General features: G+C 44.1%; 1 protein-coding gene across 3 annotated transcripts in view; it reads right to left on the bottom strand.

Moving 5' to 3' along the window:
- Positions 1-6517: 6517 nt before the first annotated feature.
- The window catches only part of LOC137378196 (DNA (cytosine-5)-methyltransferase 3B-like), a 313202-nt gene continuing 294879 nt past the window's right edge, over positions 6518-24840 (bottom strand). For all 3 annotated transcript variants that reach the window (XM_068048370.1, XM_068048372.1, XM_068048371.1), the window contains one exon: positions 6518-11173. In XM_068048370.1, the coding sequence (XP_067904471.1) occupies positions 11032-11173 (142 nt within the window). In that variant the 3' untranslated portion in view covers positions 6518-11031. The remainder of the gene's footprint in view (positions 11174-24840) is intronic.

Raw genomic sequence — 24840 nt, 5'->3', positions numbered from 1 at the left:
CAAAAGCATAGAGTCAGAGGAAGGGAGAGTGGTGAAGAGGGTGGGGGATAGGGTGGTTGGCAGGCTCAGAAAGGTGTGACCGTGAAGGGATTTAAACATACGGATCAGAAATTTTAATTTGAGGCATTGAGGAATGGGGTACCAATTTTTAAAAATTCATTCCCAGGATGTGGCCATCATTGTTGCCCATTCCTAACTGCACTTGAGAAGCTCTAGGTCAGTGATGACAGAGGCTGCTTGTTCTAGGATTAAATGAGAAGAACTCTTAACATTATTAAACCATTGAACTAAACTATATCCAGGTGACATATTGTATCCTTACTTAAGGTACTTACATTACTTAGCAGTCATCATTTATGTTTGCCTTTTTTAGTGAATTGTTAATGGGATAGTCTAAACACAGATTATTCTCTGATATGGCCAGGGGTGTATTTGTTAGTAATATATCCAAATCACTACAAGCAAGACCAGAGAAAAATTATGAACCAAATGAGCTGGGGTATGACATGGATGTGCGTTTGTGCCCCAGATGTTCATTGGGGAGACACAGAGCTTCATCCAATTGCTTGTACACAGAAGGGAGGGAACACTGAAGCGTTTGTGTGCTCCTATTTAATTTTTTTTCCCTTCCCCTGATCCTTCTTTGTCTCAAAATCCCTGTGCAAGACGACCAACAATCTGTTTCTATGGCTGTGCTTCCTACAACCAATTAGTAAGAGCAGCCTCAGAATAGCCTGGGTGTTTGATACTGGTTAGCATACCACAGAAATTATATTACTGTCTTTGAGATGGTACAATTTATGGCAACCAAGATAATACTGGCTCTCAAAAATCTAAGTTAAAGAGCACAGGTTAACAAAAGGCATGTCAAGTAGCTTTTTCCAGTTCCTAAAACTTACTCTATTCTAAATGATTCCACTTTTAATTTTCGCTCTCTGTTTTTGAGGAAAAACCTGGCCTTTGCTCAATGCACCCACAAGGGAGCTTAAATTATTTACTCATGCTGTGCTTTTATAGGGAAGCACAAACATCTGGAGAATGATTCCATTATTCATTCTAGGCACAAATTGATTATTTATGTACAATATTAGTGGTTGCACATTAATTTGGAAGAAATGGAGGAACATAGAAGTATCCACATTATTGATCCAGATGACATTTACTTTTTATTAAAGTACTTACAATCAAAATGTGTAGTTCATTTACAAAAGCTTTTTGTTACATTTCTTTTAAATCCACAACACCTAGCATTATTAGGAACAGAGCTGTGTTCATTTAAATGTTACATTTTCTAGAGTCAGAAACAACTCTGGCAGTATTTTGGAGGAGAATGTTTTCAAAGAATGCTGAGAAGGGATTTAGGTGTGGATTTCTTCTCATAGATAAAAACATATATGCTCATGGTTAAAACATACTGGGCTGAATTTTATTCGGGCGCCGCGCTTTGTGGTGGCGCCCTTTCAACTCAGCAGGGTGCCCGCATTTAGCGGCCGCCGCATAGCCCCTGCAATACTACGCGCTAGGGCTCATTAGAATCATGGCGCCAAGCCGCCCTCCCATATTACGTGGGGAGAGGTGGGATATTTGGCGCAGTGAGAGAGTTTTTGACAGTTGTGCAGCAGGTGCTGGGGCCCTATTCAAAGCACCCCAACACCTGCTTCCTGACAGCTGTCAAAGAAATACCTACCTGACTGCTGAAGGGTGGGGCTGCTGTCAATCTGGCAGCAAAGCAGAAAGTGCTGCAGAAACCCAGCAGGTCAGGCAGCATCTGTGTAGAGAGAAGCAAAGTTAAGTTGTCCAGGTTCACAGACCTGAAAGTTAACTCTGCTTCTCTCTCCACAGATGCTGCTTGACCTGCTGAGTGACCCCAGCACTTTCCGCTTTGCTGCCACATACTTACCCTGCTGTGTCCCAGTGTCCTGTGAAGTTGCAATCCTCTTCTTCCACTCAAGTGTAACATTCCTTCTTGTAGGACACACCTTCTCCTAACGTGTCGCACCTGGGTGAATAATCTTAAATTTGACATTCCAGGACGTGGGACTGAAATATACCATAAAAGGTATTACAGAGAACAGACTGACACAAATGGGAATGCACGGGTGTCACAGCAATGTAAATACGTCTTTCACTAAATGTTCCTCCCAACATGTGTGTCCTTTTCTCTGTGTAAATGATGTGTGCCAGCATGTAGTGACCCTTCAGGAGAGCCAATGTATGCAATAACATCATTGCCATGCCACCATTACTCATGTGCGTCTCCACGGATGCAGTGACATGGACATTGGCTCAGTCAGCTGCTGCCTCTAATGGTTTACACAGGGATGCTGCAGATGTGGACTGGCACACAGCAGGTGAGCAAGGGTGATGTGTGGCTTGCAGAGCTCATGTCGGCTCCTATGAAGCAGGCAGCCTGTGTCTGATAAGCCACTTCCGTACATCCCTAGCTCACTGCTAGCCCTGTGTGCAGAGCCTGGGTACCGTCTGCCCTCCCATGCATCTTTCATGTTGTAGGTCCTCAGCATCTTCATAGTCCGAGGAGGAATCCTGTTGATGCCTTTCCTCATCATGCCAGGCCTGGCCCTTATTGGGTGTGTAGTTGTGCAGAGCAGCAAAGAAAGGAGCTGGCCTTTTCAGCCCGTAGTACAGGGCATCGCCCTATCCATACGGTATTGGAGGCACTCTTTCAGCATGCTCAATGGTGGCTCATGTTGCTCAGTGGCTGGCGTTGTATCTCTCCTCTGTAGCAGTGGTGGGAGTGTCTCACTGGTGTTGGGAGCCATGTCTGCAAAGGGTAGCCCTTATCTCCAAGAAGCCACCCCTCCATCTGAGCCAGTTCAGTGAACAGTGGTGGTAGCTGGGACTGGCACAAGTCCCAGGTGTCATGGTAGCTGCGTCAGAAGCGGTCACACATTCGCAGCAAGCATCTGTTCACATACCAGCTTCACCTAGATTGAGAAGGCTCCTTTAATGGTGATGTCTGCAGGTGGTAGTCTGGCGGGAGGCCTGATGGCCACATGAGTGCAGTCTATGAACATTACAACCTATGGTTCTCTGGCAATGATGCCGAAACCAATGACCCTTTGGGCCTGGCCGTGAGAATCCAACCTGAAGTGAACATACTCACTGGCCCTCCAGTGCAGGGTATTGGTGACCTCCCTGATGCAGTGGTGCACTGCTGACTGTGTGACCCCACAAAGGTCTGTGGTGGGCCCCTGAAAATGTGCAGAGGTGTCAGGCTTGACAACCGCTGCCACTGCGAGGAACAAAGGCATGGGTTGTCCACCGAATCCCATGGGCTGCAGGTCATCTTTGAGCAGAGCACAGAGACATGTCACCACCCTCTTTACATGTGCAATCGCCTCTGACACTGGTGCTCTGACATCCGTTGACATGTTATGTGGGGCCTGTGGATGCACAACAAATGTAATGGTGAGTTTCCCTTGGGGGCTGCTGCTCACAACAGGGGGCCTCTATGTGGATTGCACCTGCCTGTTGATATTGCCTCTGGCGCATACCGATCTTCACAAGCAGAGGATCACACAATGTAGGATGAGCCACATCTATTTCCATGATAAATAGAGTTGAACCCTTCATGTATTCGAAGCTCCTAACAGGGCAGGGATTGGTGTTGACAGGTACATCAGCTGCTTTCCTGGATCACCTATGTGGGGTGCCATGGCATTGCCCATCTTGGCCAACATTCAGAGTGGCACTGCATGACCACATCAAGATCCTACCAGCTGAATTGATTGCCGCCACCATCCATATAACCTTAATGCTCCTGCCCTCTCTGGCACCCTCCCCACACACAGGGTGTCTAGTGTGCCATTGCTCCCTCACAAACACAGAGCGTACACTGTTAATGGAGGGATGGTACACAGTACCTCCCTTCATGCCAGCAGAGCTTTCCCACCAGTAATCCCAGACCTCTTTTCCCTTTAAGAATGCAGAGACCTCTGTGTATCCTGCCCTCCTCCCTTTAAGAATGCAGAAACCTCTGTGTATCCTGCCCTCCTCCCTTCCAGTATGCAGAGTGAGACCCTTGTAATGCCCCCCTCCCTCCTCCCTTTAGGTATGCGGAGTGAGACCCCTGAAAAGAAACTTACCTTCTGCCGCGAAACCTTCTGCCTCTGTGGACCCGCCGGCTTTTCCAATCATGAACGGGATGGCACGTGACTGCCACCCGTTCATCGAAAAATCAGGAAGTGTCAGTCGAGAAGCAGCAGGCTGCATAATCAGCAAAGGTAAGAACCGTTTACCATTTGCTAATTGTAGTGCCGCTGCCATGTGGCGGGGCGGAGGGGGGGCCACACCAAGGTCCCGCCGCTGCCGGTAATATGCGGTGGGCCCTTCTTGATGTTCTGGGTTGAGGTGGGCCTTTCCCCGCAGCATTTTATCGGACCCCGCGCCACAGCGTCGAGGGGCTGGTAAAATTCAGCCCACTACATGTAAGTGACAGTTTTGAATTCAGTACATGGCTTTGTAAAGATAGCATAATCTATCTATACATGCACATATCACACATCTAAATACAAATTTCTGTGTCACATTTAATTTGAATCGCTCAGAGAAGCTTCCCAAGCAACAGAAAATACTGGCGCAGGAGTAGGAATAACCTACGTCTTCTATATCTGCTGTTAATATTTACTGTATGGGGAATATCAGGTGCAGTTTGCATCATGTATGTTGCTCCAGCAGTTACAAAACTTTTCATTTTATGCAGCTTTTTAAAATCAATTCATTCATGTTTTTAGCAATGCAGAAGATGAAAAGAAGAAAATAGAATTTACTGTTCCTATTCTGTTGCTTTACTGGCTTTATTAGCACGAAGTTAACATTAAAAATTTAGGACTTGGTAGTTTGGAGTATGTTTAAATTCTCACCGCAGTATAAACATATCTATGTTCAATACTATACATAATAAAAGTAAAAATAACATGCCTAATAATATGGTAGGGTGGCATTAAATGCCATGTTTAAAAACTTCTAACATCTGTTGTCCCTGAGTTAAAAAACAAGAAAAAAAGTTACTGTGAACAAAGTTATTGGAAGAACACAACTTGCCTTTACCAAATTTTTCCACTACTTGAATTAAGGTGCTATGCCGTTTCTTTTAAATAGGTTAGCAACCCTAGTAAAATTGTAGAGAGAAGCATTTGGTGCCAACATGTTAAGTGTTTGCAAAATATCATTCAGTGATTTTGTGGCTCAAATCAGATAATCCAGATAGCTGTGAAAATGTCAGCATTGAGCTTCACTATGGTTCTATGTGTTCACATGGTGCAAACAAATCCTTACAATTTAAATTTTATTGTAATGTTAATTAACTGAGTGTGATGTTGTAGTGCATGGGATAACACCAAGCTGACCCTTAGGACCAAGCTGATGGTTTATAATTGTTCTCAGCACCTTGCTGTATGGCTGTGAAACAAGAGCGACTTACATCTACCAGGAAAAGCAGCTCAGTAATTTCCATCTTCGCTGTCTGCAGCACATTATGGGTATATCCTGGCAGGACAACATCACAAATGTGGCAGTCCTCTCAAAGGCAGAGTCGATGGATTGCACACCTCCACAGGATGAAGACGGTTGCGTACCCAAGGACCTTTTGTATGGTGAGATAGCCGGGCCAGATGACCAGTGGGGCATCCAGAGCTCCACTTCAAGGATGCTTGCAAGCGTGACATGAAAGCCCTAAATGTCAACTATCACAGCTGGGAGTCACTGGCTTTTTTTAAGTTACTCTTTCATGGGTTGTGGGTGTCACTGGCAAGGCCAGCATTTGTTGTCCATCCCTAATTGCCCTTGACAACTGAGTGTCTTGTGAGGCCATTTCAGAGGGCAGTTAAGAGCCAACCACATTGTTGTGTGGCCTGGAGTCAAATATAGGCCAGACCAGGTAAGGATGGCAAATTTCCTTCCCTAAAGGACATTTGTGAACCAGATGGGTTTTTAATGATAATCAATGAGTTTCATGGCACCATTACTGAGACGAGCTTTCAATTCCAGATTTTTATTAATTAATTGAACTTAAATTCGACCAGCTGCAATGGTGGGATTTGAACCCAAGTTCCTAGGGCATTAGCCAAGGCCTCTAGATTACTAATTCAGTGACATTACCACTATACCACCGCTTTCCCCAACAAAAGAAAGAGATGATAACACATCCTGTGGACTGGTGTGTACTACCACAATAACCAGTAGCTACAGCAGCTTGGTACCAGGCGCCAATGTCAAAAACAACTCTCAGTGTCACTTGGCAGCTTCATCTGCAGCTCTTGTAGCAGAAACTGCCTCTCAAGGATTGGCCTTCACAGCCATCAGCAACGGTGCAGCTAGAGAAGACACCCACCTAAATGGATTGTTTGCTACGTGTCCATCACCTTTCGTAAATGGAAGAATGCCAACCAGCAACCAAACAGATGTTGCAGTTTGTGTGTTATTGATTTTTCAAATCTTAACATGAACTATTTCAAGTAATTTAGTCAATGTTAAAAGCAGACATAACAAAAGGGGAAAATTATTTATTGTAAACAGATAAGCAGTGCTACAATTTGTACCTCTTTAAGCTCACATACAAGGGATACAGTTAAATCCTCTGCCATGTATTAAAGTGATAGTGATGCATGACAAAACAACGTTTTCATATGCCAATGTTTTCACAATGGAACCTTTTTTATATGTTTAAAACAAAAAAACCATGAAGATTTATAAAGTAATCACAATTTTGAAGTGTTTTCATGTGGATCATCACTACATTTTTGTAGGATAGCTCATTTGAAAGAAACCATGAAATAGAAATGATTCCATGTACAGTAGCTGCACCATATTATAAATGTTATACTGTAAACAGTGTTGACTTGAAATCAACAAAATATGGAGAGATGAGTTCAGGTACAGTGGAATCAGTTCCACTGATGTTCCTTTTGTGTAGTTTATGCTTTAAAATGCACACATTATTGGCACCATTTTACGAATTGCCAATAACTGGCGATTCTTAGTTTTCTTAATATTTATGAAACTTATGGCATGCTGTTTTAAAATATACAGTCACATTATTTCAACAACATCTCTTGAAACACAATGTTCTCTAGCTTTACATGTGTTTACATTTACAAAATATGATTTTTGTAGATGCTAATGTGGATCACTTAAAAAATGTCAAGGAAACATTCAACTGTAACAATGCAAAAGTGCTTCTCGTCTCCACAAAGGGATAATTCAAAACAGTTTTCAAAGTTGGGGAGGTAATTTAGAGGTGACACTTTTTCCACAGGCCAATGCTGTGTATTCATTCTTGCTTAACCTCCTTACCAACTTTGTGGTAGATTTTTTAAATCCCACATAAAGGAAAACGAATAAAGGCTTGAAATTCTGTCTTCCAACAGAGATAAATACCTTGCTGATGAAATTATGAAGTGTGCAGTTAGATGTGGTTTAATAGTAAACATTGCTTGTCTCACAGGCCTGTAGTACAAGTTTCAGCTCATATTCTATTAATAAAGTTATCTCTGTGCATTTTAGGCAGATTTTCTAAGGTATGGTTTGCACATTATAAATACCACTTCTGGCCTTTAACTCAGTGGAACAAGGTATAAGAAATTGTCATAGGATAAACACACAACTAGATAGATATCCAGCACCTGAGCAATTCTTTAAGCACCATATTAACACTCTTCAAGTGAGATTTAAAATGAGTAAAATGCAGATCCTTACCATCCCAAAGTTTAGATGGCTTTTTCAGTGATTATGATTGAATAACATATTTAAAAATATAAAACACTCAATTTAAAATGAGTTTACCTGTATGTTATATGTGGATGCTGTAAAAACAGATGTTCCTATTGATTACATTCAATTAAAATGAAGTCATTTAATTTAAATAAGAATAAGTTTCTGCACACTCATCCCAATGGGGTTAGGAGTCTGATGTTTAAATTTTTGCCAAATGGTCAGAGACTATTTTCCATGTAGAGGTTCACAGCTGACCTGTCCAGTCCAGTCCTCACTCAACCATTAAAATGAGTCAGGAACAGGAACTCTGGCTGACTTTCCTCTCCCTAACCCAGGGATCCTGTGGCTAACTGTAATGTCTTACAGCCATCTGAGCTAAGATAAACTAACAATACTTTTTTTTTCACACAATTAAGGCCAGGCTATGATTTTATTGGCAGTTATCTTTACTGCCTATCACTGGTACCAGAAATTAGCTGCTCATTGCTCCACGTTGTTTTGGTTCAACACAACCTTTGGTGCTGCAAGTTTGCTAATGGTAGGAAAGAAAGTTTCACTGGACGCCATTCAAGGCAGAAATCCTGGTGAGTACCTATCGCCAACACAAATGTAATCATTTTTCAGAAGAGGAATATTACCTTGTGATTGTTTTCAAAAGTACAAAGAAAATCCAGTACTCAAAGGGTTAATAGAAGCACCTGCATCAATTTTTTGGTAGTTATTTTTCCCTTGACAGTTTTTCCCCTGCCTTGTATGTATTGTTGATTCCTCTCTGAGGTATGATTCTATAGTACCTTGTTCAAGTTAGACTTAGCAACCAGTGTTGACAGGCTATTTGGCCATGATCGGAGGTGGGAATCGCAGCTGAGCCTGATCCTGTCCTCACTCAACTTGCAAACATATGCAATTCCAGCAGGAGTTGCTGCATAGCGATAAGGAATAGGAATCCTGGTCCATTTTTCTATTATTAACCCAGGGCCCTGTAGCTAACTGTAATGCCATACAAACTAATTCAATACTGACCAAGGATTTAATCTGGAACCTTGCATGTCTGCATGGCTAAGGTACTCCCTGGATAAATTGACTGAAAGCATCAGGGAACTTTAAAGTTCTTTCAGTACCTATTTGTGGTTGCTATGAGTGACTGTAATGAGAGCATAATTTTCTTCTTTTGTAATTCTTTAGAGAAGTCAATTACTTTCCCAGTCTTCAATTATTTGGATTAAGTGTAGATAAATTCCGTTTTAATATCCTGGATTTTCATTTACTAAATTTTATGGTAGTTGTCAGATGCTTGTAAAAGTGAACTACAAAATGTAATTGAACTATATTCCAATGTGGATTAAATTGCATGCTAAATATTTGCTAATTGCTTGGCTAATGTCAAATTCTACCATTTTACATACAAAGTTTAATTCCAGTCAGATGAAATATCATCACAGTAAATTGTTGATTTTTCTTTCAAAAGAATAATACAGTTTGTGACTGTTTGCAGAGATAAATATTCAAATTGTACAGGTTTGAGGGAACTGAATGATGTGGTGTAAACAGCACAAAGCTGCCCACGATTAGGTACAAATTGGTATTACGTTTGAAGCCTTACAGAGGTTGGGAAGTGAAAATTTTACACTGGTGCTGCTGGAAGTCCACGTTTAAGGCTGGGATTAATAAAGATTGTTGGATCAGCGTAAAGGGATCTTTTCCCTGAATTTGGTCTTCTGTACTTAACCCAGGAGTGCCTCAAATCTGTACCTAACCTGGAAATGCTCCAACTTGGCCCTGGGTTCCTAAATTGAAAAATGATCCAGTCCCTAGCACTGATATGTTTCACTTTGAAAAGCACAAAATTTCACCGGAAATATACAGAAAGGAAAAAAAGCAATAGTTTTATAGGACTGAGGTCCTAGTGCAGTCATATATAAGCTCAATGTAATATCGCACCAGAGAAAATACTAAATCGACATCGATTGCAGTTAATTGATTTACTGGACTAGAGCGACAAGATTCACATTAACTGCTGTGATACTTCACGTTGTGAGTTATTTACCTCGGCATGCTGTTGGTAGGAGCAATGGAGCAGAGCCCAGGCACTTCTCAACCAGAGGAGGAAAAAGACTGGAGAGTAAAAATCTAACCCTAGCAGTTAGCTCGACAGCAGCAATGTCTGAGGCCAGGGAGCAAGTCCCTTAAACAACTCTGAGTATACAAAGTAAAAGAAGGGGGAGGAGAATCTTACAAAAATGAGTTTAAAATATATTATATAATTTCTACATTATAACAGTAAAATTGTATTTTACTTGCTGTCACGGAATTTAAAGAAAATCCTTAAGCACTACCTTGCTATAACGTTAGAATAATCGCAGTCTTTTTTCAGCTCAAAACATTTTTAAAGACGCAATATGGAGCAGCAACAATACCACATTACTAATAAATGTATGAACTATCTCTCCAATTGTAAATTTGACTGAGAATGGTTGTTGTGAAAAGTGACAGCACAGCTTTGACAGGACATCCTCCATATGCTGCTAATAGAAACTGGCTTGGTTTAAACTTATAGTTTTCCATCTTAATTTTTTTTTGCTCATTTACACATTTGCAGCCCTTGCTAAAGTACAAAACATAAACAACATAAACATTGTTTCATGATTATTCAACTATACGTATAAACAGGTTACAGAAAGAAAATACACTTTGCTGAAATATAAGTAACTATATACTAGAATACTGTTTAAACAACATCAACTTCAACATTTTTAAACAATGGTTTTTAACTGCACCATGTTTATTTTTTATCAATAGTTTTATGATTTACTATCCATCTACCAAAAATCCAGCTACTGATATGTATAATATAACAATAAAATACTACTTTAGGTGTTAGAAAATAAGTTGAAAATCTAAAAGGTGGACAATAGCACCATTAAGAGTTAAAAAGCCCTTAAAATCCCATAAAATGAGTGACTACAAAGTACACTAGAAAACTGTAAAGTATAATCTTCACACTACGGTAATAAAACTACAGCTAAAAGTAGGAATTCTCTTTTTTATATAAAAGATGAGATTACAAAAGCTAAAACAACTATGGTAGGGTGTTTGCTACCTACCCTGTCCTGAGTTGTGACTGTGAATAATGGCCACAGTATCATAAATGTACAGCATGCAACCTTCACAATAATGCCATTCAAATTTGTTGTGTCACAGTATACTAATATGTTAAAACCAGTCTGATTTTGTTTTACTACTGATCATCTCTATGAAAGCACCTTTATATTCCTGAAAGGCACATATTGTACTGTATTATTCACAAGCAAAGTAATCCTTCAGTGGTGCAAATAGGTGGCGAATGACAGGCACACTCCATGACCTTCCAAGAAGTTTTTGTCGGGCTCCTCGTCCCATATTTGACACATCTGTGTAATGCACTGGAAAGCCAAAGATCCTGCAGGAAGTGAATCAAACATCATAAAAAGTTTCTGTTGAAAGTATGCCATTACAACTAAGAAATACTTTGCATATGTTGCAGGATTTAGTTGTTTTACAGAAGTAAATATGGAATTACAGTCTATCAAACCTGTTCCTTCCGCAGATATGTCCTATTTATCCAATCAGGAACTCTATTCTACTTAATTCCCCTGAATCTCCCACATCCGACAACAGCAACTTGCATTTATATAGGGCTTTTTAGGTAGTAAAACATCTCAAGGCACTTAAGTGATATCAAACGTATCGATAGATTTTGTTTTGATACCATGAAACAAAGAAATATTAAGGCAGATGTCCAAAAGCTTGGTCAGAAAGATAGGTTTTAAGGAGAATCTTAATGGAGGAGAGGCAGAGAGGTTCAGGGAGGGATTTTCAGAGCTTGCCCAGATTAAATTGAGGCTCAAGTCTCAACTTTGGACTGGCTCCAGGCCATCTGGTTCACATAGGCCGCAATTGTATGTTGGGCAGGAGGCCATGCCCACTGGCCAAAAAGTCGGGTGAGTCTGGCTTTTCCAGGCCTGGGGAGCCACAGTGGGATTTTATGCTCCCCAGGCCCTTAATTGGCCTTGGGTGGGCCTTCCGTCCCTCTTGAGGCAGGAAGTTCTACCTAATGGAGCTTCAGGCCAATCAGCAGGCCGGCAGCTCTCAGTCCCAGCTTCAGGAGCGGTGGCCACTGCTGGGACTGCACCCAGCCAACGGCAGCAAGAGAGATAGCGGTTCCGGAAAGAAGGTAAGTTTTTGGGGCCTCGCCAGGGATAATCGGCCAGGCCCGGTGAGGCAAGGGGGTGGGGGGGGGGGGGGGGGTGGTGTGGTGGTGGAGGAAGAGTATTGTGCAGTAGTGGCAGTTGGGTTGTGGTGGGGGGCCCTCCATGGGGCACAGGGTGCCTGATCTGGAGGAATCCCCCAGCCCGCAAGAAGGCTGCCAGGTGTATGACAAATTTATTGCCTAGTTTTCAGAATTTATTTAAAATTTTGATTGTTAAACTAGCAGTTAACATTATCGTGTTAATTCAAAGCAATTCTGAAAATAACTGAACTATTCAGCAGTAACATTGCTGCTACACAGCTTGAATAAAGTGAAACTTGTGAATGCTGTTAATTAAAAAAAATTAAAACCAATAGTCCCATTTAATGCCTGAATGTTAAAGAGGAAGTATATTTACAGAGTTGGTACAATAATAAACTATGCACTTCCTCATGTCGCTTGTTCACTTTTCATAACTACAGGCTAAATTTTACCTGTCACATGATGGCAGGCTCGGAGATGGAAGCGATTGAAAACGGAGGGGGGCGGTATCGGGACAGCTCTCCGATGCATTCCTGCTGCCGGAGTAGTTTCCCATAGGAGGGCAGGGACCCGGATTGGCTGCCCACCCAACTGATTAGGGACCCAATTAGTTCCAACTCTGTGGGCTCACCGACATTTTCTTGCCAGTGGAGTGGCCCCCTGCTTTGCGTCCAGGCTGCTATCTCCATGGAGGCAGCCACCGTGTGGCAGGCCAGAGACGGAAGCTCAATGCCCAAAGAGGGCAGCGCTAAGAGCAGGAAAGGCTGCAGCAGCGGCTCAAATGATGCACCCAGAGAAGTTACCCCTTCGCTTCAAGAGGCCTAACAGTTTCACCCCTTATAATTTTAAGTTTAACTAAATGCCTCTGAGGGCACCTCCATGTTTAAGTGCTTCCACGGTTCCTGACCTGCCTCAGCAATGTCCACCTTTCCTGCTGGGGCTGCTACTACTCCAGAGCTGCCAGCCCTCTGATTGGGCCAGCAGCATCAACATCCTGCCCACCATTCTTAATAAGATTGCAAGCGCAGAGGCGGCAAGTAAGGAGAACTGCCTCCGGGAAGCTTGTGCCACTGGGCATTTGGTTCCAACGTCGGGGTCCCGAAGCCCATGGAAAAATCCAGCTTGATTTTTTTTATATATTATAAAAACGTGCATATATATGTAAATTCTGTTATGGCATTATGAAGTTCTGCTGCAGACACCTTCATGCTGCTTACATGTTCTCAGCAGGGTGCAACACGGAGTGGAAGTGCATGGCAAAAAACTGCAACACATCTTGTGATTTTCCATCCATTAATTTTAACCAATGAAAAAAATCATGGATACGTATCTGCAATTTCCCACCACTTGCTATCTGTAAGTGCACAGAATCAGCCCTATCATGTACAGGAATGCCTTCATTTGTCATGTTACTAAATTAGAATTTCATGTGCTATATCGAAGCAATTTGGGTTGTTTAGGTTGATGCTGTAACCTTATGTATGCAAAAGGCAAAAGTGAGCCCTTCATCTTGGAATCCCCAGTTCCAAGAGGTGAAAGAAAAGTTATTTTCTGAGGAAGGGTTAAAAAAGGACTTAAAAGCTCATAGTACAACTAACAATTGACTTGTCTAACTTTCAGCTTAAAGCACAGTTTTGTTAAATGATTGTGGAGGAGGAATACCTGATACAGCACTTGATAACGTTCCAGTAACAACAGCTATAATCATTTGGTTATGGACAATGAAAAATTCAATTTCCAGATGATTACTCACAGTTGAGTTTAAGGTCATCCACATGACAAAGCTCTGAATTAACTGGGTTATTGGTCAATAATGAAACAATGGTGACAGAGATTGCAAAAGGCAAAAATGAACCCTTCATCTTGGAATCCCCAGTTCCAAGAGATGAAAGAAAAGAAAAACAGACTTGCATTTATATAGCACCTTCCACGACCATCGGATGTCTCAAAATGCTATACAGCCAATGAAGTACTTTTGAATCTAATGTAATGATAAAGGAAACAACTGTTTCTTTTTCTAAGACTTGCATGATCCAATCATCATACTCAACAAAGACACACTTGTTATTCCATGCTTAATTCTACTGTTGAACTCTATAAATAGTAAGGCTTCTCCACGATAATGCAAAAATTTCATAATATAAATTAGTACTCAATAATAAAATTGCCTAATTTTAACTTTCAATGGTAGATCTGTTATGTATGTAAATTCAGTGCAATCAAAGGCTAGAATAATTCAGCTAGCCCAGCGCCTGAAGTGATGAAGGAAGAATCATTTAAGGCACAGAAGGAGGCCTTTCAGCCTATTGTATCCATGCTGGCCAAAAAAGAGCTATCCAGTTTAATCCAAACTTCCGCTCTTGGTCCGTAGCCAAGTAGGTTATGGCATTTCAAGTGAATATCCAAGTGCTTTTTAAATGCAAAGAGAGTTTCTGCCTTTACCATCCTTTCAAGCAGTAAGTTCCAGACTTCCGCACCCTCTGGGTGAAAAAATTTCTTTCCAGCTCTCCTCTAATCCTTCTGCCAATTACTTTAAATCTATGCCCCCTGGTTATTGACCTCTCTGCTAAGGGAAATAGTTCCTTCCTATCCACTCTAACTAGGTCCCTCAGAATGTTATACACTTCAATTAAATCTCTCCACAGCTTCCTCTGTTCCAAAGAAAACAATCCCAGCCTATCCAGTCTTTCCTCATAGATAAAATTCCTCACTCCTGGTAACATCTTTGTAAATCTCTTTTGTACCCTCTCTGGTGTGATCACATCCTTCCTGCAATGCGATTACTAGAACTGTACGCAGTACTCTAGCTGCAGTCTAAGTAGTGTTATGTACAGCTCCAGCATAACCTCCCTGCTCTTATACTTTTTTTCCCAAAAATACACATTATTCATAAAAATCTGTAAAGAAAATACATTACAACACAGTTCTGAACAGCACCAAGTTGACATTCCAAAAAGTGCAAAGGAAATCACTTTTCTTCAATACAGGAGTGAGTTGCCTCACAACCCTTCCATTCCATTTTACATGCTTTGTACATTTTACAGTAAACCCATATTTGGTGTATACAGACCGAGGGGTTTCCCATGGGTCCAGCCCTTCAGTTCACTATGGCGGGAAGACCTTACACTGTGGTCTTTCCCCATTGAGTCTTTGCAGCGGCTGCCCCAAGCTTTAGTGCGTCCCTCAGCACGTAATCCTAGACCTTGGAATGTGCCAGTCGTGGACAACTCTGCGCTGGAAGACCAGCAAGTTTCGGGCAGACCAAAGAGCGTCTTTCACCGAATTGATGGTCCTCCAGCAGCTGTTGATGTTTATCTCATTATGCGTCCCTGGGAACAGCCCGTAAAGCACAGACTCCTGTGTTACAGAGCTGCTTGGGATGAACCTCGACAAAAAACACTGCATCTCTTTCCGCACCTGCTTTGCAAAGGCACATTACAGAAGGAGGTGGGCAACAATCTCTTCCCCACCACAGCCACCTCAAAGGCAGCGTGTGGAGGGGGTGAGACTCCGGGCGTGCAGGAAGGATCTGACGGGGAGGGCCCTTCTCACCACCAGCCAAGCTACGTCTTGGTGCTTGTTTTGAAAGTTCTGGTGATGAGGCATTCTGCCAAATGACTTTGGCAGTCTGCTCGGGGAACCATCTGACAGGATCCAACATCTCCTTTTCCCGTAGGGCCTTGAGGACATTCCGTGTAGACCACTGACTGATGGATTGGTAGTCAAAGGTGTTTATCCGCAGAAACTTTTCCACGACAGATAGGTAGTACGGCATGGTCCAACTGGATGGAGCGTTCCGCGACAATGTGACCAGACACATCCTTCGCAACACTGGGGACAGATAGAACCTCAGCACGTAGTGACACTTGGTGTTTGCATACTGGGGCTCTAGGCACAGCTTGTTGCAGCCGCACATGAAGGTGGTCATCAGGATGAGGGCGACGTGGGGTACATTTTTCCCGCCCTTATCCAGAGGTTTGAACATCGTGTCCCTCCGGACCCGGTCCATTTTGGATCTCCAAATAAAGCGGAAAATGGCTCGGGTGACCGCCACGGCGCAGGAGTGGGGTATGGGCCAGACCTGCGCCACATACAGCACAACGTGAGCGCCTTGCACCTGATGACCAGGTTCTTACCCACAATGGAGAGAGATCGCTGCTCCCGCATGTTCAGTTTATGGTGTACCCTGGCTACTCACTCCCTCCAGGTTTTGGCGCAAGTCCCGGCCCTTCCAAACCATATCCCCAGCACCTTCAGGTAGTCTGACCTGATGGTGAAGGGGACAAAGGATCGGTCCACCCAGTTCCCAAAGAACATGACCTCACTCTTGCTGTGGTTAACTTTGGCTCCAGAGGCCAATTCGAACTGGTCGAGGATGCTCATCAGTCTGCGAACGGACAGCGGATCTGAGCAGACAGCGGCGTCATCCATGCAGGGAGGCTTTAACCTGAGTGCCTCCACTGCATGGGATTGTCACTCCTCTTATGCCCGCACCCTTCCTAATGGACTCAGCAAAAGGTTCAATACAGCAAACAAACAAGACAGGGGAGAGAGGACAGCCTTGTCTGACTCCAGATTGGATCGGGAAACTCTCTGATTCCCGCCCATTGATTGAGACTGCGCTACTGATGTTTGTGTAGACCAGTGGATGCATCTGCGGACTCCCTCCCCAAACCCCATTTTGGAGAGCACGTCCATCATGTAGGCATGTGATATCCTGTCAAAAGCCTTCTCCTGGTCCATGCTGATGAGGCAGGTGTCCACCCTCCTATTCCATACATAGACAATCGTATCCCTGAGTAGCACGAGACTATCAGAGATCTTCCTGCTGGGTACAGTACATGTCTGATCAGGGTGAATCCCCAACTTCAAAGCAGACTTGACTCGACTGACAATGACTTTGGACAGAATCTTGTCGTCAACATTAAGCAGTGAGATGGGCCGCCAATTTCTGTTTTCCGCCCTCTCCCCCTTCCGCTTGTAGATGAGGGTGATGATGCCTTTCCTCATGGATTCTAACATGCTGACGGCCAGGTGCATACTCTCGTATACTTCCAGCAGGTCTGGGCCGATCCAGTCCCACAGAGCCAAATACAACTCACCGGTAAGCCATCGCTTCTGGGAGTTTTACTCGTCTCGAATGACCTAACGGCGTTTGTCAGCTCATCCAGAGTTAGCGGTTTTTCCAGTTTCTCCCGCATGCTGTCATCTAAGACCTCCGTGATAGATGACAGGAAGGACAGGGAGGCCTTGCTGTCCATGGGCTTCACGTCATACAGCCCAGCATAAAAGGATTAGCTAATCTTTAGTATGTTGGACTGCGAAGACGCTATCGAGCCATCCTCTCCCTTCAGGCTGCTGATCACAGAGCTCTCTCTGTGTACCTTTTGGAAGAAGAAACACAAGCACATCTCATCCTGCTCAACGGAACGGACTCTGGACCAGAAGATGACCTTGGAGGCCTCCATGGCAAAAAGCGAGGCCTGTTGGCTCTTCACCTCTTGGAGATCCTCCTTGACCTTGACCCCCAATGACTGCAGCCGGAGCAGATTTTGCATACTTTTCTGGAGTCGGGACATTTCCCTCTGTCTCTCTCTCGCCCTCTGAACACCCTTGGAGATAAAGAACCTCTTGATGTTGTCCTTGATCGCTTCCCACCAGTGGACTGGAGACTCAAAGAAGGGTTTTATGGTTCTCCAACCTTTGTAATCCCTTTTGAGTTCCTCAATGTTCTCTGGGGTTAGCAGTGTAGCATGAGCTTCCATGTACCCCTGCCAACCCGCTGGTCGTTCTGTAAGTGACAGTCGGCCAGTAAGAGGCAGTGGGCAGTGAAGAGCACCGGCTTGACGTCGGTGGATCTGACCATGACAGCACGGGACACAAACAGGAAGTCTATCCTGGAACAGGCAGACCTGTCTGGTCTTGACCAGGTGTATCTACACTGCGCTCTGTCTGCAGGTTTGCTGAAGACGTCGTGCAGCTTGGTATCTTTTACCGTTTCCATTAGGAATCTGGACGTAGCGTCCAGTTTGCTGTCGTCACTGCCGGATTGTCCAGCTGCATCAATGATGCAGTTGAAGTCACCGCCTAGAATGACCGGCCTGGACGTCGCCAGCAGCAGTGGGAGCTGCTGGAAGACGGTCAGCTGCTCGCTGCATTGAACCGGGGCATACACATTGATCAACCAGAGCGGAGCACTGTTGTACACTACATCTGCTACGAGGAGGCGATCACCGACCACCTCCTTGGCTGCGGAGATGATGAAGTTGCCTCCTCGTAGCAGAATGCCCAGGCCGGAGGAACGGGAATTATTACCCCCGACCAGATCGATGGCCCGTAGGACCACCATCGTGACCATTGCCTGTAGGTGCTGAGGTACGAAATTCCACACTCCTGCAGAAACTGCAGGTCGGCTTTGACCTTGGCGAGGTAGCCCAAGGTTGAAGCACATCACGTAGTGGATTTAACGCTACGCATGTTAATCGAAGCAATCTTTATACCCATTTTAAAGTTGTGTATTGCTTCCCACACCAGGAGTCCTTGCTAGTCCCAGTCCTTGGGTATGTTCCTGCATACCAATAGTGTACACAAGCTGCTTCACATTCGTTGGGCTCAAGGGGTTTTGTTCCGCTGGGGTGACATCGGTGGGGGGCGGGGGTGTGTTCTTGTAGGCAGCAAGGCTTGGGCTGTCCTCTGCTGTTGGTGTCTTTCCCCTCTGTTTCTCCTCGAAGAGATTACTGCTCCCGGCTTCCCGGGGTTGGAGTGCGCCAGACACTTCTTTGCTCTCGGTGTCCCGGAGCTCGGGTGCGCTGGCATCTTGCTGGGTTTGGTGCTTTGGGTTTGCGGCACACTTGGCCCCTCACAGCTTCCAGTGCCCTGGGGCTGGGGGGCTTTCTCTTCCAGCTCCTTTGAGTTCTGCTGCTTCTTTTGCAGGTGCCGTCGTTCCGGCCCTTCCTCGTTCAATAAAGCGGAGTTGCCGCAGTCTGTCTCAGACTGTAGCCGCCTCTTGCCACTGGTTTGGGTGGTGGCCTGTTCCTTTTTTGGAGGTTTCTTCTTTGAGGTTCTCCTTTGTACCACTTGCCACCGACCAGTTTGTCCATCTGCTGCCTCCACCTCCATTGATTCTGTCTGTAGAGGAGGGGTTTCCAGGCATGGGGTAGGTGTTGGGTCACTGGTTGCAGCTGTCTCCCCTTTCTTCTCCTTCTTAAGTAGACTTTCCTTGCTGCGGAGAGGATTGCTAGTCCCCTTCCCAGCATCAGACGCATTCACCATTCCTTCTCTCGGCCTTTCCTTGGACCTTGCCACCTGGGCATAACCGAGGCAGCGTTTGGGGCAGGTTTTGTAGAGGTGGCCTGCCTCACCGCACAGGTTGTAGCACTTACTCTGCTTATAGTCCTTGGTCTGATTGCCTTTCTTCTTGCAGTTCTTGCAGACGACTGTGCTGCAGTTAGCTGCCATGTGACCAGATTTGCCACAGGTGCGACAAACTCTGGGCTGCCCCGCATAGTCCAAGAAGCCTCAACTTCCCCCGATAGCGAAGCTGGAGGGAGGATGGATGATGGCTCCATTGGAGTCGACCTTCAAGGTCACCTTGGCCTGCCGCTTGCTGGTCCAAATCCCAAATGGGTCCTTGACATCAGTGCTGCTGCAGGCCGCCTCGATGTACCTGGAGAGGAAGGTGAGTACATCCACGAGTGGAACGTGAGGGTTATAGAGGTGGATTGTCACCACCCGGTCACGTTGCGACAGCAGCGTGAAGAGCAGCTCCACTGTGAGGATTGACAGCGGCGCCTGTTTTCCCTTCTTGAACACCTTCAGGAACTTGATGCATCCCATCACGTTCTTCAACATGACATTGAAATATCCACTGCTGGGGAAGTCCTGCAGACAGAAGATGTCTGCAGCTTGGAACCCAGAGCAATCAATAAAGATTTTCGTAATGAAAAAAGTTCGGTCTACAGGTGCCCCTCCTTCATTATCCTTCACCACCACCCGAACGGTGTTTTGCACTCCCTGGCATGAAGCTCTCGAATTGGTTACAGCCATTTTACGCAAAACCTACCTGGAACAGGATCAAAGGCCACTGATCATGGTTTCTCCCCTGCTCTTATACGGCAGGCCTCAGCCGATAAAGGCCTTCTTGACCACCTTATCTACCTGACCTACTACCTTCAGGGATCTGTCGGCATAAACTCCAAGGCCCCTCTGTTTCTCTACACCTGCATCTACATATTTAAATTAATGAAATGAATAAATTTAAATGAACTTACCCGCATTCTTCCGGGCCCGCCGCGATCTTCAGTGCGGCAGCTGGCACTCCCGCGCCTTCAATTCTCTGTCTGGGGAAAGCCAGCATGACACTGGTGGGGAGGGGGGAGGAGTTAAGATTTCCAGTGGGGGGGGGGGATTGGAAATGGGGTCAAATAAAGATAATGAGTGTAGGGGATGGTGGGATGGGGTGAACTTTAAACTTTGCAGAGTCGGGGGCAGGGGGGGGAGGTCCGATTTAAAAGGTAAGTGCTTTGGCGGGGGAAGGGCAAATAGTTAATGTAATTGTTATTGAGGGGTGGGAAAGGGGCATCAGAATTTTATTTGATAAATTTTTGGGGGGCGGGGGTGTGTATCTTTAAAAATTTTAATATGCTGCCAAGGCTGGCTGTCCTTTAAAAATGGTGCCAGCACCTGTGCACAGACAGCTGATGCCATTGCTGGCGCGGACAGCCCACCCCCTCTACCTGTTAGGAGGGGGGCGGCAGGCCGCCCTGGCTATTTAAATGAACCACTGCGCGGGAGATAGCATCAGCTCTTCGGTGTGCGGCCCACGATTTTTTGAGCTCGCCGCCAGGAGTGATGGCGGCGTAAAATCGTAAAATCCAGCCCCTCCTCCTTAACTATAATGTCTGCTTCATCTCCCTGTTTTGTGAAAACAGGCAAAGAATTCATTAAGAACCATGGCAACATTTTACATATTTATAAAACATCTTTGATTTTACTTGCAAATGTTTTTAATGTCCTATCTTTGCTTTCCTAATTTTCTTTTTAATATCACCCCTGCATTTCTATATTCCTCTAGGTTTTCTGCATTATTGAGTTCTTGGCATCTGACATAAGCTTTCTTTTTTGCCTGGCACCTCAGTGTCAGTACTGAGGGAGTGCTGCACTACCAGAGGTGCTGCCTTTATGATGCGACATTAAACTGAGGCCCCATCCACACTCTCGGTTAGATGTGAAAGATCCAATGGCACTTTTTGAAGAATAGCAGCGGAGTTATCCCTGGTATCCTGGCCAATATTTATCTCTCAATCAACATCACTACATCACAACAGTGACTACACTTCAAAAGTACTATATTGGCTGTAAAGCGCTTTGGAATGTCCTGAGATCATGAATGGTGCTATATAAATGCAAGTCTTTATTAATTTCTTTCTCTCTTCATTAGTAGTATCTCCTGTGAGTTTATCTTGCTCATCCTTTAAGTGGCTCTATCACTTGCTTAATTCTCCTTGTTACTGATGTGCCTAAAATATATTTTACTATTTGTTTTTATATTATTTTATACTTCAATTTTATATTTCCTCTTTGCCTTCTTAATTGTCTTTTGTACCTCTTTGCTAAGCTCACCCACAGCACTAGAAAAGTACAGAAAAGATTAACAAATAAGGCACAGAATTGGGAGGATGCAATTATCAGGAAAGACTGAGAACGCTGAGGCTCTTTTCTTTGGAAAAGGGAAGACTACGAGCAGACTTGAGAGAGGTCTTTACAATTATAGTTGTTTGACGTGGAGAAACTGTTTCCACTTGTGAGCAAGTCCAGAAAAAGGGTGCATCAATATAAGATAGCCACTTACAGATCATATAAAGAATTTAGAAGGAATTTCTTTACATGAAGCATGGTTAGAATCTGGATCTTGCTGCCACATGGAGTGGTTGAAGCATATAGGACTGACACATTAAGGGGAGCTCTGGTGCATATGAAGGATAAGGGAATAAAGGGATATAAGGGAAGGGTGGGAAGAGGCAATTACAGTAGAAGGAGACTCATTTGGAGTATAAACACCAATATAGAACAGTGGGATAAATAGCTTATTTCTGTGCCATAGATTTTATGCAAGATGTATACTATTTGTCAGTTCAAGAATGATAGGTATCAAAAAATAAATTATTTGGTTTGATTGCTCAGTTTTCTATTGCTGTTCAATGATATGTTTACATTTAGTCAATCAGGTTTTAAACAGATAAAACCTATTCAGTTATTGCCCAATTTTTGCTGGTGGACAAGTGGGCCTCAAAATTCGATGAGGCTGTGCTGTTTTACAGGTGTAACATGATAGCGAAAGCATCCAATATGGTGAATATGGTGTATGTGCACACATTCTGAGCTGGAAATACACTGGCAATTATAGGCATTGAAAGAGGCATTCAGGGCCTGCACCTGAAACAGGCAATAGGTCCTATGCATATGCAAAGCAGGTGCCTAATGCCTATTTCATACCCCACTTTTATCAAATTGGTTTACCCTGAATGTAGCTGGTGTTGTGCCAGCAGCATTCAGGAAAACAGGGTCTGCATGCAGCCTAACCCCAGCTATTCTGATAGAGCTGCTACCAGCGATGCAATGGCCTGAAATTCATGTAGGGTTCGCTGGTAGGCTGCCTGGGGAGGCCGAGCATGTCCGCATCTTGCTAGTCTGATGTAAATGAGGCCCAAGGCCCAACATTGGGCAGGCCCTAGGCCCACCCATTCCATTTTAGGGATTGTTTCCTGTTCCCTGTTTGCACTGTTTCTAAGCTGTGATATCTTGACATGTGACATACAAAAGTGTGACACATTTGGGTGTCATACCTTCTTCAACTGGTGCAATGTGATGGACGCACGCGAGGCACAAGCTTTTAAATATGGATGGAGTGCATTACAACGACATGAGCTGAAATGACATTTCTTGGTGAGACTAACAAAAATAAGACTTCTTGTTATAAATCTTAAATTAACAAAACATTCCTTCTAAAACATAAAACAATCTCGCCTTGCTCAATACAGATATGGAATGTGACCACGAGACAACAGTGGTTCTGTCCCAGTATCGCCGCTTTTGCATACGTAATGGGAAAAGGTAAGGGCATTTAGGCAGTCATGCACAAATTGAAAAGTCATCCATCTGATCTAGCCATTCCTATACACATTATAGCAACTATCAAACTCTATTGCCCCTCTCATGCAAACCTACACAGATTATGCTGCACATGAACACTGATGTCAGCTAGCATTACTCATAAAAATCTACATGGCATTACCTCACGGATGAGCAATGAAGCCTATCAAATATAAATGTTCTCCGATGTCTTACACAGATCAAGAGCAAAGATAGTCCAAAAGCTCTTTATGACATTATTATAAAGGAACATTTAAGATCATAAACCTATTGAATGACATTAATCTATTCACATGGATGGAATCCCAATAATTTGAAAAAGCATTTCAACCAAATAAAATGGATTAACCCTCAAGCACTGGTCATGTTATTTGCTGTGCGAATTCTATAGCTTTCCTGTTTATTCAGAAGGGAAAAGGCTATTGTGTATTGTGTCCTTCAAAAGGAGCATCTAAGTACTTAAAATCACAGAGATTATGGCACAGAAGTCATTCATCCCTTCACACCTATCTACTTTGATCCCACTTCCCTGGATTTTCCCTGGACACTGTTAAATTCTTTCTTTTGACCAAGTGATAAAATCAAGCTCACAAGTCCTATAAGACAAAAGGGCAGAGAAACTGATCGGTGAGCACCAAAGCTTCCAATTAAGCACACATTTCACACCAGCATTCAGGAAAATGTAGGGGGTAAATTTCAATAACCCCTGAAAAAGTTAACAGGGATTGTGATGCAGGTTTAACTCAAACCCATTGTTTCTGATGCAGACAACATGCTGACTTTGTGGATGCCTGCTTATTTGAATGATTTCTACATGCAGCCAGCACAAATGATGCTGCTAATGGCTACATGCCTCAGTGGAGGCCCAACATTGTGACAGGCTAGCAGCAGTTAAAGCTAGCCTGCCCTATTTAATCCAAGCCTGCACCTCTTAAAGGGGAGGTGCATTGTGCTACTGATTTCGACCTGGGAAACACTGAACAATGGCACAACACGGAAAAGAGCAGGCTCCAACATTTTCCAACGCCGCATTGGAGGCTTTGGGTGAGGAGGTGCAGGGGAGGAAAGATGTGCTCTATCCACCAGTGTCCAGGAGGGCCTCAAGACAAACCCTCATAATTCAGTGGAACCAGAGAGCTGTGGCAGTCAATGCCACAAGGCAAGTCAGGAGGACCTGGATGCAGTGCCGCAAAACTTTCAATGACCTCACACAATTGTTCAAGGTCAGTGAATGCATCTTCAAATGCCATAACCTATCAACTGTACCAGTAGCCTCAGACACTGCTTAACGCACCACACCCACATCACTCACCTATCAACAGGTTCTCTCAATCATGACTCACACCTAACATTCATAACTTTGCTGCTGCAAGCCTCATACCCACATCTCATGGCTTTCACACACTGCCAGCTATTCAACCATGATAGCCAGATCACCCAAACAGATTGCACCACACTCACTGGCACATTTCCCTCTCTCTTGCAGTACAAGATGGCAGACAACCGGAGAAAAACACCAGGAGCTAACCAGCAGAGGACGGGCGTGACTGCATGTCTTTACCCCGATGGAAGAGGGGGTACATGACAATACTGGAGCACCTGTTGCTGAGACTGAGGCCAGTGACAAGGCTAAAACTATTGAAGGTAATGATACCCTCATACCTTATCCTCCTCACATCCCACTT

Source organism: Heterodontus francisci, chromosome 16 (assembly GCF_036365525.1).
Source record: "Heterodontus francisci isolate sHetFra1 chromosome 16, sHetFra1.hap1, whole genome shotgun sequence".
In the NCBI taxonomy this organism is placed as follows: domain Eukaryota; kingdom Metazoa; phylum Chordata; class Chondrichthyes; order Heterodontiformes; family Heterodontidae; genus Heterodontus; species Heterodontus francisci.
The sequence above is the reverse complement of the archived record's forward strand: the minus strand, read 5'-3'. Positions and strand labels throughout refer to the sequence as shown.